The 21,296-nt window shown below is 45.6% G+C and overlaps 1 protein-coding gene across 1 annotated transcript in view; it reads right to left on the bottom strand.

The window, feature by feature from the left end:
- LOC138854975 (zinc metalloproteinase nas-13-like) overlaps nucleotides 1–21,296 on the bottom strand; it is a 138,317-nt gene that overhangs the window by 84,738 nt on the left and 32,283 nt on the right. The window contains exon 5 of the mRNA XM_070101340.1: nucleotides 11,909–12,153. Within this exon, the coding sequence (XP_069957441.1) occupies nucleotides 11,909–12,153 (245 nt within the window). The remainder of the gene's footprint in view (nucleotides 1–11,908; nucleotides 12,154–21,296) is intronic.

Genomic DNA, 21,296 nt, shown 5'->3' with positions numbered 1-21,296 from the left:
CAACCACTCTGCTGTACCTTCAACCACTCTGCTGTACCTTCAACCACTCTGCTGTACCTTCAACCACTCTGCTGTACCTTCAACCACTCTGCTGTACCTTCAACCACTTTGCTGTACCTTCAACCACTTTGCTGTACCTTCAACCACTCTGCTGTACCTTCAACCACTCTGCTGTACCTTCAACCACTTTGCTGTACCTTCAACCACTTTGCTGTACCTTCAACCACTCTGCTGTACCTTCAACCACTCTGCTGTACCTTCAACCACTCTGCTGTACCTTCAACCACTTTGCTGTACCTTCAACCACTCTGCTGTACCTTCAACCACTCTGCTGTACCTTCAACCACTTTGCTGTACCTTCAACCACTCTGCTGTACCTTCAACCACTCTGCTGTACCTTCAACCACTTTGCTGTACCTTCAACCACTCTGCTGTACCTTCAACCACTCTGCTGTACCTTCAACCACTTTGCTGTACCTTCAACCACTTTGCTGTACCTTCAACCACTTTGCTGTACCTTCAACCACTTTGCTGTACCTTCAACCACTCTGCTGTACCTTCAACCACTTTGCTGTACCTTCAACCACTCTGCTGTACCTTCAACCACTTTGCTGTACCTTCAACCACTCTGCTGTACCTTCAACCACTTTGCTGTACCTTCAACCACTCTGCTGTACCTTCAACCACTTTGCTGTACCTTCAACCACTCTGCTGTACCTTCAACCACTTTGCTGTACCTTCAACCACTTTGCTGTACCTTCAACCACTCTGCTGTACCTTCAACCACTCTGCTGTACCTTCAACCACTCTGCTGTACCTTCAACCACTCTGCTGTACCTTCAACCACTCTTCTGTACCTTCAACCATTCTGCTGTGCCCTCACCCATTCTGCTATACCCTCACCAATTCTGCTATGCCCTCACCCATTCTGCTATGCCCTTACCCACTCTGCTATGCCCTCACCCGCTCTGCTATGTCCTTACCACTCTGCCATGTCCTCACCAATCTGCTATGTCCTCATCACTCTGCGGTGAACTAGCCCACTCTTCTATACCCTCACCCAATCTGTTATGCACTCGCTCACTCTGGTATACCCTCAGCAACCCTTCTGTAGCCTCACCCACTCTCTTATACCCTCACCCAACATGCGCTAACCTCACCCACTCTGCTATGCACTCACCCACTCTGCTATGCACTCACCCACTCTGCTATGCACTCACCCACTCTGCTATGCACTCACACTGCTATGCTCTCACCCACTTTGCTATGCCATCACTACCCTGCTATGCCCTCACGACTGTGCTATACCTTCACCCACTATGCTCTGCCCTCACCAACTCTGCTCTGCCCTCACCCACTATGCTATGCCCTCACCACTCTGCTATGGGCTCACCGCTCTGCTATGCCCTCAACCTCTCTGCTATGCCATCACCACTCTACTATGCCCTCACAACCCTGCTATGCCCTAATCCACTCTGCTATGCCCTCACCACTCTGCTATGCCCTCACAACTCTGCTATGCCCTCCTCCTACTCTTGTATGCCCTCACTCTGCTGTTCCCTTCTCCACTCTGCTATACCTTCACCCACTCTGCTATGCCCTCACCACTCTGCTATGCCCTCACCCACTCTGCTATGCCCTCACCCACTCTGCTATGCCCTCACCCACTCTGCTATGCCCTCACCACTCTGCTATGCTCTCACCCTGTCTGCTATGCCCTCACCCACTCTGCTATGCTCTCACACTCTTTGCTATACCCTCACCGCTCTGGTATGCCCTCAACCTCTCTGCGATGCCCTCACCCACTCTGCTATGCCCTCATTCTGCTATGCCCTGAACTCTCTTCTATGCCCTCACCCACTCTGGTATGCCCTCACCCACTCTGCTATGCCCTCACCACTCTGCTATGCCCTCACCACTCTGCTATGCCCTCACCACTCTGCTATGCCCTCACCACTCTGCTATGCCCTCACCACTCTGCTATGCCCTCACCACTCTGCTATGCCCTCACCACTCTGCTATGCCCTCACCACTCTGCTGTGCCCTCACCGCTCTGCTGTGCCCTCACCCACTCTGGTATGTCCTCACCCACTTTTCTATGCCCTCACTCTGCTATGCCCTCACCACTCTGTTATGCCCTCACCACTCTGCTATGCCGTCACCCACTCTGCTATGCCCTCGCACATTCAGTGCCCTCACCGAATCTGCTATGCCCTCATCTGCTCTGCTATGCTCTCTTTTTGCTATGCCTTCACTCGCTCTGCTATGCCCTCACACTGCTATGCATTGATCCACTATTCTATGCCTTCACTCTGCATTGCCCTCACCCACTCCGCTATGCCCTCATCCGCTCTGCTATGCCCTCACCCACTCTGGTATGTCCTCACCCACTTTTCTATGCCCTCACTCTGCTATGCCCTCAACCATTCAATTCGCTCGCCCACTCTGTTATGCCCTCACCCACTCCGCTATGCCCTCACCCACTCTGCTATGCCCTCGCACATTCAGTGCCCTCACCGAATCTGCTATGCCCTCACTACTCTGCTATGCCCTCACAACTCTACTATGCCCTCACCTACTCTGCTATGCCCTCACCACTCTATGCCCTCACTACTCTACTATGCCCTCACCACTCTACTATGCCCTCACCACTCTACTATGCCCTCACCACTCTACTATGCCTTACCACTCTGCTATGCCCTCACCACTCTATGCCCTCACCACTCTGCTATGCCCTCACCACTCTGCTATGCCCTCACCACACTTTTTAGCTGTTCTCCTCCATATCTCATTTTTACTCTGTAAAATCCTCTGTTGTAATAACATTCTCGTACCATTCTTCCTCTCTTCACTCTTCGCTGATGTTTCCTTCCGCACCTCCATCCATGATCCACAAAGTTCTCCTGCACACTCTAACACTTCATTTTTAAATTCGAGTCCCACGTTGTAGTCTGGAAGACTGGAAGAATGAAGAATCCACACGCCAGTGGTGGAGGATTGGTATAACCTGCAGCTCTCGGGATGGTGCAGAATGTTTAAGTGTTATTATGAAAATTAAAGCGATACCTGTGTGTGACATGGGACGATTATGCTAGTTTATTCAACGTATGTCACACCCATTTTGTCATGTCTTCCCGACCAGTGAACCAGCAGTTAAAAGTATAACAGTCTTGACGCCAGTGTTAAGCTAGTTGGTTCATCAGCGCAACGTGTGAAGGGCCCCTATGGAAATAAGTCACTGTGTCTGACTTTTTTGGGTTATCCCAGGTTCTTTACACATAAACTGCTATGTATGATAATATATATAACTGTATTTGTGTATACCTGAATGAACTTACCCACCAACTCTGTTAAGTGATGTCTTCAACTCGTGGAGAAAGGCTTCCATTGTTCTAAAGTGGCTCTTGCTTCTTATATACCATTTTGTAATTTTTTTTTAACAGTTTTTGTAAAGAAATACACGAATTAAGAATTTCTCTCTGGTGGTGCGCTTTGTCCCTGCGCTGCGTTGTTAATACTTTGCTGAGTTGTTTAGGAAAAGTGCTTTATGCCCACTATACATCACCTGTGTTTGTAATACTCCGGCAGATGGCACAGTCAGAGAATATAGAACATATATATATAAATGGCTAGTTGATTACAGCCATTAAAATATATATTTGGACAGTTTATTCTCCATCTGGATGAGTCTACCGATGTTAGTGATGTTACCAGATCACGTATTGTATGAAGGTCCAAAAGATTTGGAAGAGAATTTCTGTTTTACCGGTTATTATACATCACAACAGGAAAAGATATTTTCAAGTTTGTGGACTTATTCTTCAAGGAAGGAGAGGTTTCAGTGGAATCAGTGTTTTAATGATTGTGCCTCAGCAGTCTTGGGAGCAGGTCAAGGTTTCACTGCTAGAATGAATGAGAAAAATCCGTGTGTGCTGATTATTCACTGTCTACATAGTGAAAATCCTGCTTCTCAGAGACTACCTTGCGAATTACAGAATGTGATTAAAGAGGTCGTTAATTTCATTCAGGTCGTTAATTTCATTCAGGTCGTTAATTTCATTCAGGTCGTTAATTTCATTCAGGTCGTTAATTTCATTAATGCTTCAGCTCTTAACTCCAGGATCTTCACTCTAAAAAAAAAAAAAAACATACCACGGGTGGGGATAGAACTCGCGATCAGTCACAAAACACCGGACCGACGCGCTATCCACTGGGCCAGCTGGCTAGCGCGTCGGTCTGGAGTTTTGTGACTCTGATCGCGGGTTCTACCCCCGCCCGTGGTATGGTTTGTTTGCAATCGTGTCATTACGATTTCGTGAGTCATCTTCACTCTGATGTGTTCTGATTTTGGTCGGAAACACGAACTTCTGTTCCATCAGTCTGAGGTTCGGCGGTAGTCACAACGATTGCTTGAAATGCGGAACGAGACAGTTTGAAAAATGATGCAAGTGGCTTCCGATATTTTTACTCAGAATAACGCCTAGAATATTTCAATACGAGATAGCGATCACTCGTTTATTGAGCTGTTAAAGAAACTAACAAAATTTAAGGGAAAATTTGAGTTTTGGAATAGTGAAATTGAGGCTGGGAAGACTAAATGTACTTCTGGAGGGAAAATTATTTTAACTCTTGCGGGTCCAGAGCATCACCGTAGAATATATTTTCAAGCTGATCACAGAGCTTGATCACTATATTCACGAGAATGTGATGAAGTTCCCCTGGGCAAGAAACTCCTTGAACATGAGGACTTACTTGACCATATTTCCAACGTCAGAAGACTACAGGAACGTCAGCAGACTACAGGAAGGTCAGCAGACTGCAGGAAGGTCAGCAGACTGCAGGAAGGTCAGCAGACTGCAGGAAGGTCAGCAGACTGCAGGAAGGTCAGCAGACTGCAGGAAGGTCAGCAGACTGCAGGAAGGTCAGCAGACTGCAGGAACGTCAACAGACTACAGGAACGTCAACAGACTACAGGAACGTCAACAGACTACAGGAACGTCAACAGACTACAGGAACGTCAACAGACTACAGAAACAACTCGTCTAGATTCAGAATGAAGAAAATCTTCATTACAATCTGGTATTACAGATAATACCAGATTATAGGTGGTGAATTATTATAAAAAAGGGCTAAACCTACAAGGGTCATACAGTGCAGCAGGGCAGGGACGGGTGCAGGGGTATTGGGTAGCAAGAGGGAGAGGGATTATTATTGGTTCATAGGGTGCAGTGGGGCATTGGACAGTGAAGGGGTAGAGGGTAGCAAGAGATTGAGGTAGAAAGGACCGTGAGGAGTACTAGAGGCATCATCATAATCATCATCATCAGAGTTTGTGCAGTAATTCAGTTGCTGTCAAAAAGTCAGTGATATAGTCTGGGTTAAAGGAGGTAAAGTAAGGGCAGGTAAAGTAAGAGCAGCAGAGCAGTGACGATGTTGGAGGTAAATTCTGCGTGCTCGTTGATAGTATGCAGTCCAACAGAATGTGGCTAACAGAAACTGGAACCTAACAATTCTCACAGAGGAACAGGATGCCTCTCCATGAGATACCCGTGAATAAGACAAGTGTGGCCGATGCGATGACGGGAGAGTGTAGTCTCCCAACCTCGACATAGATGACAAGATGGCCAGAAACCTATACATGGTGTAATAGAATGCAATTTATTATGTAGCAGATCAGACCAACGTTGTTGCCAAAGGGTGCGAAGGTGGGTAGCAGTTATAGCAAAATAGTCTGAGAAAGGAACACCTCTATACGAAACTGGGAGATGATATACTGCTGATCGTGCAGCAGTGTCTACCTGTTCATTGCCCTGCACGTCAACATGACCAGGGACTCAAAAAGCAATATCTGTGTGTGCTAGAGATACTACGTAACCAGGGTTGGATACGAAGAGCCACGGGATGAGGTGTATCAATTTTTTTTTATAGCCTGTAAAGCACTTAGGGAGTCTGAAACGACCACAAATGGTGACAGACATAGATGCAATATGGTTAAGTGCTACGAGAAGGGCATACAATTCAGCCGTAAAAACAGCCGAGGATAAATGCCTTCGCATGACGCTGTTCGGAAATACCACTGCGAATCCAACGACCTTGTCAGAAGACTTGAAACCATCGGTGTGTACTGGGCACATGGCTGTGGGAAAGAACAGATGCGAACCGTTGCAACTTCCCAAGGGTGGTAACTGAATGGTGGTAACTGAAGAGAATACAAGAGTGAATGTAGGTGAAGAGAAAAGGGATGGAATAAATAGGGGCGACGAAGAAATAAAGAACGTCTACTAACGTCAGTCACTATCCTATATATGGAAGGATTGAGAGGTCATAGGAGAGAACATAATAGCGAAGGCAATGCGCATCACGGCGATCGGTCAAGGATGTGATGACCAAATATTGGATGGAATAGATGCCAGATCATTTATAACGACTAGAAAAAGTGTTGTGCTCAAAACGCATCCCTGTGGGACACCTTCAGCTTGGACAAAGTCTGGGGAAAACATGCTATTATCCCGAACACGAAAATGTTTCTCAGTTAAGTTCTTAAGGAAAAATGGTAGATTGCCTTGGAGGCCTAAGAAGCGAGCCTTGACCAAGATATACCTCCAAGTTCGAAAAGGCGTTAAGAGCATACGTATCCAAGCGTAGTAAGGGGCCAATGGTAGAACGGCCCTTGTGAAAGCCATATTGTCTAGTGAAGAGACTATTGTGTGTCTCTAAATACCACATCAAACGTCTATTTACCAGACTTTCCATCATTCTGCAAGCTCCTCTGGTAAGAGCAATGGGACGATAGTGGGAGGCATCATGTCCTGTAATACTCGCTTTGCGGAAAGGGAGAACAATGGCAGATTTCCACAGCTGGGGAAGAACTCCTTGTGACCAAATAAGACTAAAGAGTCGTAAGAGGACGACAAGGGCTGACTGATGTAAATACTGAAGTATACGAATATGAATGCCGTCAGGCCCAGTTGCCAATGATCTGCAAGCAGAGAGTGTTGCCTCCTGTTCCAGAAGTGTAAATGGCACATTATAAGATTCTTCTCTGATAGAAGAAAAGTTTAAGGGCTCTAACTCTCTGGCAGACTTGGAGGAAAGAAGCGAGGGGCATAGATGGAGCCTCTGAGAGATACGGACAAGATGATTACCAATTTTAATTTTGGTGGCAACGTCAATAGGGTTAGCTATAGCGACACCGGCAACCTGAAGAACAGGAGCCGGGTCGGGTATTTACCGCTCGGTTTCCGTACTTTTTTCAGGCTGCACTCACAGAGGAAGCCAAAGTGACGGTAGAAACATAACCCCACCAGCAAATGGGTATAGTGCCACTGATGACAAGGCAAGTGACTGCTTTCTTCTGCTTAAAATCAAGGAGTCTTTCTGGGGTTCTGTTGTACCGGTACCTGCCCCATGTGCGTTTCAAAAGCACTGCTTGAGCACAAGCAGGAGACCAAGGCACGCACTTCTGAAAATGCCTGCCCGATGCTTGGGGTATAAAATGTGAAGCTGTGGTTAAAACTGAGGTCGAGAAGAGGTGAAAAAGCTCATCAGTGGAGGAAAAAGCTTGCCAAAGCAGTTTGACGCAAGTAAAAGTCCTAATTTGCTTGGTCATATTGGCAGTGTGGGGCATCGAGAAGGTGGTGAATATGAAGGAGAAGTAAGGATGATTGGAAAAATGATCGCAGCATGCAAGTCCAGGTGGACAGATCAGATAGTCTAGTACAGATGAGGAAGAGCAAACAGAGAGATCGATGCAAGACAGAATGAGTACGAGGATCAAAATGGGTGGGAGTACTCGTATTTAAAACATGGAGGGGGAGTGAAGTGAGAAAAGCCTCCATCTGAATGGTGCGGGAGTCACAGTGAGACCTCCCCTCCCCAGAGGAAATGGTGAGCATTAAAATCACCAAGTAAAAGAAGTGGAGGCAGTAAGGAAGAAACCAGAAATGCAGCATCTGGGATAGATAAGGCCCGAGAAGGAGAGATATACAGATTGTATACCGCTGCAGTGTAATGCAGCAAAGTATGAACAAAGAGCTGATGGTATTGAATACCAGTGCATATAAGAAGTGCACTTTCATTAAAGGTTCCATCGGGAAAAGGATCCGAGGAACATAAATCATAGACCGAGATGGGATGGTAAAGTAAGAGCAGCAGAGCAGTGACGATGTTGGAGGTAAATTCTGCGTGCAAAGTGTAATTTGGGTTCTTGTAAACAAACACAAAAAGGGGAGAACTGGGAGAGCAACACTTGAAGCTCATTTGCGAAGAGAAGGCTACAAGAAATCTGAAGGTAGAGGTATCTACAGATTAGAAAGGTTAGAAATGTCCACATGTGGAGGCACCGAAAAGCGTTCAAGCAAAAAGGATTGGGACAGCGAAGAAAGGAGATATGCAGACGAAGAGTGAAGAGGAGGAACAGGAGGTGGATCGGTGTCCATTAATATATTCGGAGATAGCTTCAAGTGTTTCAGAGGACAAGGACGTTGTATGTGGGACGATATTGGAGATGGAAGGAGGAGGGTGAGTAAAGATCGTGGTGACGATGGACTGTACCAAAGTAGGTGGGGACAAATGGGTAGAGGGAACTGGAAAAGAGGCTTTGGAGGGGACAGAAGAGAAAGTGACATGGGAGGGGGCAGAAAAAGAATAAACTTGGAAGGGGACAGGGGCGGAAGGTACAGTACGAGGAGGAGGAGGATGAACCTCCACACTCATAAAAGCCAGTTAGAGGTGAAGAACCAGGTACAGAGACTGGAAATGAAAAAATGCTGGGAGAAGAAAGGAAGGAGGGGTTAAAGGAGATTTTAACAAAGGGGATTTTTTTTGGACTTCGGAGAGGTAGAGGGGCGATGGGGAGGTGTTGTACCGAGTCCAGGACAGCAAAAGAATTAGAGACGGGGGTAAATGGAAGGGGTGACCACAGAGGAGGCTGCAGAAGTTGGGAACCCCAGAGGTGAGGGAACGTTCAGTAAGTCAAGAATAAGAAATATGGGGAAGCCTACCCTGGAGGAGTAAATGAGAGACTGACATAGCATATGGGAAGCCTTCTGCCTCTTTGAGACAACGGATTTCTCGCTCATTTAGGTAAACTTGGCAATGGGGAGAGTAAGATGGGCGAACCTCATGACAATTAAAGCAAGAGGGAGGTAGACTACAAGACGTATTGGTGTGGTCATCGGCACCACAGACTGGGCATTCGGTCATGTACCTGCAATATTCCACTGGATGACCAAAATGCCTGCAATTTCTACACTGTTGTGGTATATGGATATCACCTTTCGAACTTGTAAACGGTATCCTGCAATATAAACCGAGAACAGAAGCGAACGGCAGTTAAAAGTTAAGCGAGCTACATTGCAAGAACATTGTCTCCGCTTATTGGCAGGAAGGACATAAGTGTCTACTTTGAGAGCTGGAAGGTCTTGGAGCTCAAGCTGTTCCAGATTTTCATTACCACATATCTGGAAATTCTGTTGGACAATGGTATGAGGTAGAATGACAGTGCCACTACAAGAAGTGAGAGAAAAATGTTTTTCAATAGTTACAGGAATAGCATCTATGGTTGTAAGGAGAGAAAGATGGTGAGCTTGGGAAGCATTCTGGACCGTGACGATGCGTGCACCGCTCTTGAGAGCATGAAAGGATACATCTCTACCAACATGGTGTAGGAGCACTTTGCCAATACTATGACTGGAAAGATATTTAGTAGAGGAAGTCGGTCGCAGAGTAAAACACGTAGTCCATTGTGTATTTTGAAATATAGCTTGTAAGGGCAGGGGTGTCGTGCCAGTCTTTTCTGGGCAGATTGAGAAGAAAGAGAAGGAGTATCATCACGTAATGGTCTTGGGCGTTTAGGTGTGGGACCAGAGTCAGTGCGACGTGGGATGGGTGGGTGATCCGAAAATCGCCGCACCATAGGGGGAGAAACCGGAAGCATGGTCAAAGAAGTGCAGAGGTCAGATGTATCAAAGGAGTCAGACAGAACCCCGGTACCTTGAGCAGGTGACAAAACAGCACCAGCAGGAGGTATGGGGGCATTAGAGTGGTCAAATAACGAGGGAGGATCAGAAGAAAGTGTGCTAGCAGAAAGAGGCCCGGGGGGAGCTGTTTTATAGATTTCGGACTCCGTGGTTATGTCTCTTCTTTCTTTTTTTTCTTTTTTAGAAAAAAGGGAAAAAGAAAAAAAGAAAAAAAAAGAAAAAAGGGAAGAGAGTGGAGGGATAGCTCCTAGGAGGAAAGAAAGGGCGATAACCCCTTTCCCGCGCCCAAGAGGACCCCAACACCGCAATTAATGCAGATGCGGCATGAAACCCATGCCATACCCTACCCTTCATGCCAGTAAACCAACAATCTGGGATAGCAACCTCATATCTACCGAGTCACCTCGGTGGACAAGACAGATGGCGGCTGGACACCTGCCACAAAGCATACCTCCTTCGCCCCCCCCCCCCCAGAATCTGAAAGACATCTTCCAGAGATACACCCGTCACCCATAAGACACCTAAAGCCACCCCCCAGGAGACCAGAGAGGGAGTGGGAAATCCTCAGATTCCGCAGCAAACTACATCACCGCCACAGACCTCAACAGAATGGGATGTACCATGGTTTCCTTTCCCTTACCTAGGAACTAGAGTGCCTGTGGGGAGAATCCCAAAGGTTGAAAATAGGGAGTAGGGGAGGGATGGGTAGAAGGATGAGGAAAGAGAAAATGGGGGATGGGGAGAATGGGATAGGGAAGGGAGGATTGGGGAGTAATTAGGTTCGATCTGAGGAAGACCAAAAGGTCTAATTCCTCAGAGCAAGAGCCTCTTCACTGAGCCGAGGAGCCTCTCTTTCAAGAGGCTTGGTGGTGAAGCTATGGTAGCGCTCCTTCTCTCTATTACAAGTTTCCTGTGTGAGGCAGAATTGTCAACAAAGTACAGAAACCATCTTCAATCAGAGCATGACACAAGGCACAAGCTGTCATCTAAATCACCTCTATTTCAAGAGTTGGTTCAAGGCTTACAGTGCCACGGATCTCTCTAATTACTCATACGTCTCACACGATATCCAAATCCACTTATTGAATAAGTGTTATATTTCTTACGGATATTCATTATGATTTCTGTTTATTACCATTAATAAAATATTACCATTTACCTTTCGTTTTTGGGGCAATTTTTGTTTAAAACCAAAATAGCTTTTTATTTATTTAGGTTGCTACTTAAGGTTATGAAGATAGAGGTGGTCATGTAAATTATCTCCAGAATTTTGGGTCACTGCAAAAAAAAGGTTAAGAACCACTGACCTAAGTCCATCGAAATTTGAATTGATGTTCAGAAAACACAGCATCGAGGAAGTCAGCTGCTGTGCGAGGAGTCAGAGTTGTTGATCCCACTGATTACATTCTCCTTGATGGCTCCACTTGGTCCAATGTCAATGATAAAATCTTGGAAAACAAAATTTCTAACGTCTAGCGGATGGAAAACAAAATCAGTTACACTGATGGTCATGACGGCTCGTATCTCCTCATTAAGTGCCTTTCCTTCCCTAAGTTCACTTACTTTTTACGATGCTCTCCATTTTTTTGGCAGTCATAAACTGGGAGTATAACTTCCTAGTTATACTCCCATTAAAAGTCATAACCATTTCCCTGGAGGAATCATAGTTGGGATAAGACACTTCCAGTCAGATTTGGCAGTAGAGGGCATACGACTGACCGCTTAATCAATGGAGACCATGGCAAGCCGTCCAAGCACTGGCTTGCTAGTTTTAGAACTGGCTTGTCATATTGTGGGCCAGTAGGCCTTTTGCAGTATTCCTCAATTCTTTTTTTCATTCCTATGTTTGTTGAGAAGCGTTATCAATACATTTTCTCCGAAATTCTATTATCCCAAAAACAGTACTAAAAGTCTACCAAAAGACTTACCCAGATCATAATCAATGCCAAGGCTCTGGATTCTGTCCCATGGGTATTTCTCAAAGTTATACCATTTGCCGGACTGAACATTATTTATGTTAATTGTTATGTGGTTGTCACGGTCTGGTCGGGACTGCTCGTGCCAGAAGCCAGCCACATGCATCAGTTCATGCATAATAATACCCACGTAGAGACATTCTGACCCTAGGGAGACCATCTGAGCGCCTCCCACTCGACCCACAAAACTGGAACACCTGTCGGAGAAGATGGAGGTTTGAGATTAGGTTCCAGAACACGAAAAAGTGTTGCTATGTTTTATAAACAGACTTGGAAACCTTGTTCCGTTATGCTGGCAGTTGTTTAATACGCTTAGCCTAGCAATACGACCCCGGTGGTTTAGCGCTTAATTTTTATTGTAATAAAATGGCTATATATAAATCTAGAATCACTAAACAAGCCATACTTTACTAGTAAGTATATAATATTGGCGAGTCAGTAGATGCTTAGCCACTAATATACAGCAAACTTTACAGAATTTGACAAAGCAACTCAATAATCATAAGAAATCTGAAATTTTGAGGTACCAACATTTTGCATTGACTAGATAAACAAACGGTTATTATAGCTGCAGTCCAGTTATAACCAATATTTTTTTTAGTAGTAATAAGACATAAATTCTTTGAGATCGTATTTCTTACTGTAATGTGTACAGCTCTATAAAGTAACTGTAAAATACGAAATGGCTAATATTTCTTTCAGTTGATGTTACGAAGACCCATTGTGACATGTGATGCTGCTGACTGATCTGTGATCCTGCGGCTGTGATAAACTAGCCTCTCCGCTCACAGGATGATCCTGCGGCTGTGATAAACTAGCCGCTCCGCTCACAGGATGATCCTGCGGCTGTGTGATAAACTAGCCGCTCCGCTCACAGGATGATCCTGCGGCTGTGATAAACTAGCCGCTCCGCTCACAGGATGATCCTGCGGCTGTGATAAACTAGCCGCTCCGCTCACAGGATGATCCTGCGGCTGTGATAAACTAGCCGCTCCGCTCACAGGATGATCCTGCGGCTGTGATAAACTAGCCGCTCCACTCACAGGATGATCCTGCGGCTGTGATAAACTAGCCGCTCCGCTCACAGGATGATCCTGCGGCTGTGATAAACTAGCCGCTCCACTCACAGGATGATCCTGCGGCTGTGATAAACTAGCCGCTCCGCTCACAGGATGATCCTGCGGCTGTGATAAACTAGCCGCTCCGCTCACAGGATGATCCTGCGGCTGTGATAAACTAGCCACACCGCTCACAGGATGATCCTGCGGCTGTGATAAACTAGCTGCTCTGCTCACAGGATGATCCTGCGGCTGTGATAAACTAGCCGCTCCGCTCACAGGATGATCCTGCGGCTGTGATAAACTAGCCGCTCCGCTCACAGGATGATCCTGCGGCTGTGATAAACTAGCCGCTCCGCTCACAGGATGATCCTGCGGCTGTGATAAACTAGCCGCTCCACTCACAGGATGATCCTGTGGCTGTGATAAACTAGCCGCTCCACTCACAGGATGATCCTGCAGCTGTATGATAAACTAGCCGCTCCACTCACAGGATGATCCTGCGGCTGTGATAAACTAGCCGCTCCACTCACAGGATGATCCTGCGGCTGTGATAAACTAGCCGCTCCGCTCACAGGATGATCCTGCGGCTGTGATAAACTAGCCGCTCCACTCACAGGATGATCCTGTAGCTGTATGATAAACTATCCGCTCCACTCACAGGATGATCCTGCGGCTGTGATAAACTAGCCGCTCCACTCACAGGATGATCCTGCAGCTGTATGATAAACTAGCCGCTCCACTCACAGGATGATCCTGCGGCTGTATGATAAACTAGCCGCTCCGCTCACAGGATGATCCTGCAGCTGTATGATAAACTAGCCGCTCCGCTCACAGGATGATCCTGCGGCTGTATGATAAACTAGCCGCTCCACTCACAGGATGATCCTGCGGCTGTGATAAACTAGCCGCTCCACTCACAGGATGATCCTGCGGCTGTGATAAACTAGCCGCTCCACTCACAGGATGATCCTGCGGCTGTGATAAACTAGCCGCTCCACTCACAGGATGATCCTGCGGCTGTATGATAAACTAGCCGCTCCGCTCACAGGATGATCCTGCGGCTGTGATAAACTAGCCGCTCCGCTCACAGGATGATCCTGCGGCTGTGTGATAAACTAGCCGCTCCGCTCACAGGATGATCCTGCGGCTGTATGATAAACTAGCCGCTCCGCTCACAGGATGATCCTGCGGCTGTGATAAACTAGCCGCTCCGCTCACAGGATGATCCTGCGGCTGTATGATAAACTAGCCGCTCTGCTCACAGGATGATCCTGCGGCTGTATGATAAACTAGCCGCTCCGCTCACAGGATGATCCTGCGGCTGTATGATAAACTAGCCGCTCCGCTCACAGGATGATCCTGCGGCTGTATGATAAACTAGCCGCTCCGCTCACAGGATGATTCTGCGGCTGTATGATAAACTAGCCGCTCCACTCACAGGATGATCCTGCGGCTGTGAGATAAACTAGCCGCTCCGCTCACAGGATGATCCTGCGGCTGTATGATAAACTAGCCGCTCAGGCGGCACGACTAAAAACTAACTGGTATACTGGTATACCGGTGATTCAGCCGTTGCTGAATCACGGGTATGTTGTACCATTAAACCAACGATTACTTAACCCTGGGAATATACCCAGTGGGTACTTAACGAAGAGTAGATAGTCATTGGGTACTTAACCATGAGCATATAACCAGTGGGTATTTAACCATGGGTATATTGCCAGTGGGTATTTTACCATAGATATATAGCCAGTGGGTACTTAGCCATAGGTATGTCGTGCCGAATATGTAAAACTGGTCAATTAGCAAGAACTCATTTAAAACTAAGTCCTTTCTAAAATTTTCTCTTATACGTTTAAAGATATATTTTTTTCATTAATGTTGATGTAAAAATTTAAAATTTTGCACCAAAAGGAACTTAGAAAACTTACCTAACCTTATTATAACAAGAACAATTTATTTTAGCCTAACCCAACTAAATATATTTTAATTTGCTTACAATAATTTAATACTAAACAAACAGTGAAATATATTTTTTTCGTTAGGTTCAAAATGATTTTGGCGAAATTATTGCATACACAAATTTTCACTTGTCCTATATGGCAAGATGAGCCTTGCTATTTAAGCCAAGATCGCAAGTTCTGCCTATTCGGCACGACTTAACCATGGGTATATAGCCACTGGGTACTTAACACTGAGTAGATAGCCAGTGGGTACTTAACCATGGGTATACATCCAGTGGGTACTTAACCATGGGTATATAGCTAGCAGGTACCTAGCCATGAATATATAGCCAGTGGGTACTTAACCAGGGGTATATAGCCAGTGGGTACTTAACCATGGGTATATAGCCAGTGGGTACTTAACCATGGATATATAGCCAGTGGGTACTTAACCATGGATATAAAACCAGGGAGTACTTAGCCTTGGGTATATAGCTAGTAGGCGCTTAACCATGGGTATATAGCCAGTGGGTCCTTACCAGGGGTATGTAGCCAGTGGGTACTTAACCATAGGAATATATAGCCAGTGAGTACATAACCATGGGTATATAGCCAGTGGGCACTTAACAATGGATATATATACAGTGGATACTTAACCATGAGAATTTATCCAGTGGGTACTTAACCATGGGTTTGCAGCCAGTGCGTATTTAACCTAGGGTATATAGAACCAGTAAGCCGGCGATTATATAGCACAAGTCAATTGGTATATTGTACCAGTAAGCCAACGATTGCATAGTACTAGTAAGCCAGCGATTATATTGTACCAGTAAGCCAGCGATTACATAGTACTAGTAAGCCAGCGATTATATTGTACCAGTAAGCCAGCGATTACATAGTACTAGTAAGCCAGCGATTATATTGTACCAGTAAGCCAGCGATTACATAGCACTATTAAGCCAGCGATTATATTGTACCAGTAAGCCAGCGATTACATAGTACTAGTAAGCCAGCGATTATATTGTACCAGTAAGCCAGCGATTACATAGTACTAGTAAGCCAGCGATTATATTGTACCTGTAAGCCAGTGATTACATAGTACTAGTAAGCCAGCGATTATATTGTACCAGTAAGCCAGCGATTACATAGTACTAGTAAGCCAGCGATTATATTGTACCAGTAAGCCAGCGATTACATAGTACTAGTAAGCCAGCGATTATATTGTACCAGTAAGCCAGCGATTATATTGTACCAGTAAGCCGGCGATTATATAGCACAAGTCAATTGGTATATTGTACCAGTAAGCCAGCGATTACATAGTACTAGTAAGCCAGCGATAATATTATACCAGTAAGCCAGCGATTACATAGTACTAGTAAGCCAGCGATTATATTGTACCAGTAAGCCAGCGATTACATAGCACTATTAAGCCAGCGATTATATTGTACCAGTAAGCCAGCGATTACATAGTACTAGTAAGCAAGCGATTATATTGTACCTGTAAGCCAGCGATTACATAGTACTAGTAAGCCAGCGATTATATTGTACCAGTAAGCCAGCGATTACATAGTACTAGTAAGCCAGCGATTATATTGTACCAGTAAGCCAGCGATTACATAGTACTAGTAAGCCAGCGATTATATTGTACCAGTAAGCCAGCGATTACATAGTACTAGTAAGCCAGCGATTATATTGTACCAGTAAGCCAGCGATTACATAGTACTAGTAAGCCAGCGATTATATTGTACCAGTAAGCCAGCGATTACATAGTACTAGTAAGCCAGCGATTATATTGTACCAGTAAGCCAGCGATTACATAGTACTAGTAAGCCAGCGATTATATTGTACCAGTAAGCCAGCGATTACATAGCACTAGTAAGCCAGCGATTATATTGTACCAGTAAGCCAGCGATTACATAGTACTAGTAAGCCAGCGATTATATTGTATCAGTAAGCCAGCGATTACATAGTACTAGTAAGCCAGCGATTATATTGTACCAGTAAGCAAGCGATTACATAGTACTAGTAAGCCAGCGATTATATTGTACCAGTAAGCCAGCGATTACATAGTACTAGTAAGCCAGCGATTATATTGTACCAGTAAGCCAGCGATTACATAGTACTAGTAAGCCAGCGATTATATTGTACCAGTAAGCCAGCGATTATATTGTACCAGTAAGCCAGCGATTACATAGTACTAGTAAGCCAGCGATTATATTGTACCAGTAAGCCAGCGATTACATAGTACTAGTAAGCCAGCGATTATATTGTACCAGTAAACCAGCGATTACATAGCACTAGTAAGCCAGCGATTATATTGTTCCAGTAAGCCAGCGATTACATAGTACTAGTAAGCCAGCGATTATACTGTACCAGTAAGCCAGCGATTATTTTGTACCAGTAAGCCAGCGATTACATAGTACTAGTAAGCCAGCGATTATATTGTACCAGTAAGCCAGCGACTATACAGTACTAGTAATATAGCGATTATATAGCACTAGTAAGCCAGCGATTACATAGTACTTGTAAGCCAGCGATTACATAGTACCAGTTAGCCAGCGATTACATAGTACCAGTTAGCCAGCGATTACATAGTACCAGTTAGCCAGCGATTATATAGTACTTGTAAGCCAGCGATTATAAGGCACCAGTAAGCCAGCGACTGTATAGCACCAGTAAGCCAGCAACTATATTGCACCAATAAGCCAGCGACTATATAGCACCAGTAAGCCAGAGATTATATAGCACAAGAAAGCCAGCGATTACATTGCACCAGTAAGCCTGAGATTACATTGCACCAGTAAGCCAGCGATTATATACCACCAGTAAGCCAGCGATTATATACCACCAGTAAGCCAGCGATTATATACCACCAGTAAGCCAGCGATTATATAGCACCAGTAAGCCAACAATTATGTAGCAGCAATAAGCCAGCGATTATATAGCACCAGTAAGCCAGCGATTATATAGCACCAGTAAGCCAGCGAATATATAGCACCAGTAAGGCAGCGATTATATTGCGCCAGTAAGTTACCGATTGTATAGCACCAGTAAGCCAGCGATTATATAGCACCAGTAAGCCAGCGATTATATAGCACCAGTAAGCCAGCGATTATATAGCACCAGTAAGCCAGCGATTATTTAACACCAGTAAGCCAGCGATTATATAGCACCAGTAAGCCAGAAATTATATAGCACAAGAAAGCCAGTGATTATATAGCACTAGTAAACCAGCGATTATTTAACACCAGTAAGCCAGCGACTATATAGCACCAGTAAGCCAGAGATTATATAGCACAAGAAAGCCAGCGATTACATTGCACCAGTAAGCCTGAGATTACATTGCACCAGTAAGCCAGCGATTATATACCACCAGTAAGCCAGCGATTATATACCACCAGTAAGCCAGCGATTATATACCACCAGTAAGCCAGCGATTATATAGCACCAGTAAGCCAACAATTATGTAGCAGCAATAAGCCAGCGATTATATAGCACCAGTAAGCCAGCGATTATATAGCACCAGTAAGCCAGCGAATATATAGCACCAGTAAGGCAGCGATTATATTGCGCCAGTAAGTTAGCGATTGTATAGCACCAGTAAGCCAGCGATTATATAGCACCAGTAAGCCAGCGATTATATAGCACCAGTAAGCCAGCGATTATATAGCACCAGTAAGCCAGCGATTATTTAACACCAGTAAGCCAGCGATTATATAGCACCAGTAAGCCAGAAATTATATAGCACAAGAAAGCCAGTGATTATATAGCACCAGTAAGCCAGAGATTATATTGCACCAGTAAGACAGCGATTATATACCACCAGTAAGCCAGCGATTATGTAGCACCAATAAGCCAGCGATTATATTGCACCAGTAAGCCAGGGATAATATAGCACCAGTAAGCCAGCGATTATTTATCACCAGTACGCCAGCGATTATATTGCGTTAGTAAGTCAGCGATTATATAGCACCAGTAAGCCAGCGATTGTATAGCACCAGTAAGCCAGCGATTATATAGCATCAGTAAGCCAGCGAATATATAGCACCAGTAAGCCAGCGATTATAGTGCATAAGTAAGCCAGCAACTGTATAACACCAGTGAGGCAGCTATTATATTGCACCAGTAAGTCAGCGATTGTACAGCACCAGTAAGCCAGCGATTATATAGCGCCAGTAAGCCAGCGATTATGTAGCACCAGTAAGCCAGCGGTTATATAGCACCAGTAAGCCAGCGGTTATATAGCACCAGTAAACCAACGGTTATATAGCACCAGTAAGCCAGCGGTTATATAGCACCAGTAAGCCAGCGATTATATAGCACCAGTAACCCAGCGATTATGTAGCACCAGTAGGCAAGCGATTATATAATACCAGTTAGCCAGCGATTGTATAGCACCAGTAAGCCAGCAATTATATAGCATTGGTAAGCCATCAAATATATTGCACCAGTAAGCCAGCGATTATGTACCACCAGTAAGTCAGCGATTGTATACCACCAGTAAGTTAGCGATTATATAATACCAGTTAGTCAGCGATTATGTAGCACTAGTAAGCCAGAGATTATATAGCAGCAGTAAACCAGTGATTATGTAGCAGTAAGCCAGCTATTATATAGCAGTAAGCCAGCGATTATATAGCAGTAAGCCAGCGATTGTATTGCACCAGTGTAGACAGCCTGTACTGTCTGCACAGACAGCCTATGCTGTCTGCCAGCTTAGTTCATATTTCACGCCACTCAGGTGCTGCCCTCTAGACCTGCCCAGGTCTGTGGGACGCTGGTTCCACACGCTCTGACTCAGCGGCCTAGCAGCAAGACACAATGCCTACTAGTTCTCTCCCTCTCGTGGGCATGGGCCTACCCGGGCCATGGGCGCAACACACAAGCCTGTGCAAAGACGTTTATCATTTACTCCCTGCTGCCAGAACACCAAATAATTCTGTTTCACATTGGTAGCAGCGGTGGTCGCAGCAGTTGTGTTTGCCCGGAGAGAGGAAGAAGGAATGAAGTTGTTCACTTCATCACCCTACACTTGTAACATCCGTCTCTCAACGAGTTTTCCTGATGTCGTGTCTGCACGTTGCAGCATCCAGACACAGGTACAAGCAGGATTTGGCTGACATTTCCCAAATTTCTTCGAGAAATATAAGTGGCGTCCCAGTGACCCCATGCTACAGCGTCCCACGCTGTTTATCAAGTCACGTGTTCAGCATCACTTGCATGTTGCTGTTGTTGTTCAGCTCAGCACAACTATTTCAGCAAGCTAGAGGTGAGTTTTGTGGTGATTTCTGCGTCCAGTGTGTCTCCCTGTGTTTGTGGGTGGGAGAGGAGAAGAGGAAGAAGTGGCCGTTCCTTGCCTCGCCCACGCTCGCCCTACTGTACACTCACACTTCACCAGCCTACCATACACCACCATGCCATCACTCCCTCTGCTGTGTTTTTCTGCTGTTTTTTGTGTGATTCAGTGCCCGAGGCCACTCAAAGCTACGTGGATCAGCATGCCACGTAGATCACTCGAAGCTACGTGGATCAGCAAGCCACATAGATCACGACGCCACGTGGATCTCGATGCCACGTGGGGTTTGGGTGACGTCACGTGGATCTACACGCCATGTGGGTTACCAAGCCAGATGCCCCAGGTCTCATGCTGTGGTCTGCTGCCCGCATCACATTGACGTCACCGATGCTGCTGCCCGACTTAATGACATCACGCCTGACATCACATGATGTCACATCGAGTGTTCTAGTAATTATTTCAGTATTGTCGACAAGATTGAGAGAAGATGTATGTCGTGTTAATTAATTCCTCTCAGTCAGTGTTCTCACATGTTAGTGTATAGCTTAGTGTCAGTTTTGTGCACAGAAAAGCATCTTTTGCTAGTTTAAGCCATGTTGTACCGCAAGTACCGCGGGTGTGTGTAAAGTTTTCCGTGTGTCTAGTGTGGTCTGCTGCCAGACCTGAGTAGCACCACTGTGTTAAGTCACCTGGTGTGACCAGCGCGTTTGACAGCTGATATTACACAGCCCCGAGCGACTGAACCCCTTTGTACAGAAAGCTCTTATGCTCGTCGCTCGTGATCTGCAGAATCGTACCTGCTACGATTCTCATCAAGATTTGTTTCACTTCACCTCCAGACGATCAGAATGCAGTTATATGTAGAGAAACAAGTCTGGAGATGCTTAGACTAACCTCTGCTATAACTCCAACTGCCGAGAGAATGACACTCGTCAAGCCGCAGTTAGCCCTGTCGGCAGGCGACATGTCAGCCTCGTGTCACAAGCTTCAGTGAGCAGCCTGCACAAAGATGATGTCACTTTGCTAGCTCGCTCACTGCA

This window comes from Cherax quadricarinatus, chromosome 76 (genome assembly GCF_038502225.1).
Source record: "Cherax quadricarinatus isolate ZL_2023a chromosome 76, ASM3850222v1, whole genome shotgun sequence".
Taxonomy (NCBI): Eukaryota; Metazoa; Arthropoda; class Malacostraca; order Decapoda; family Parastacidae; genus Cherax; species Cherax quadricarinatus.
Note: the sequence above shows the minus strand (reverse complement) of the source record. Positions and strands in the feature narration are given on the sequence as shown.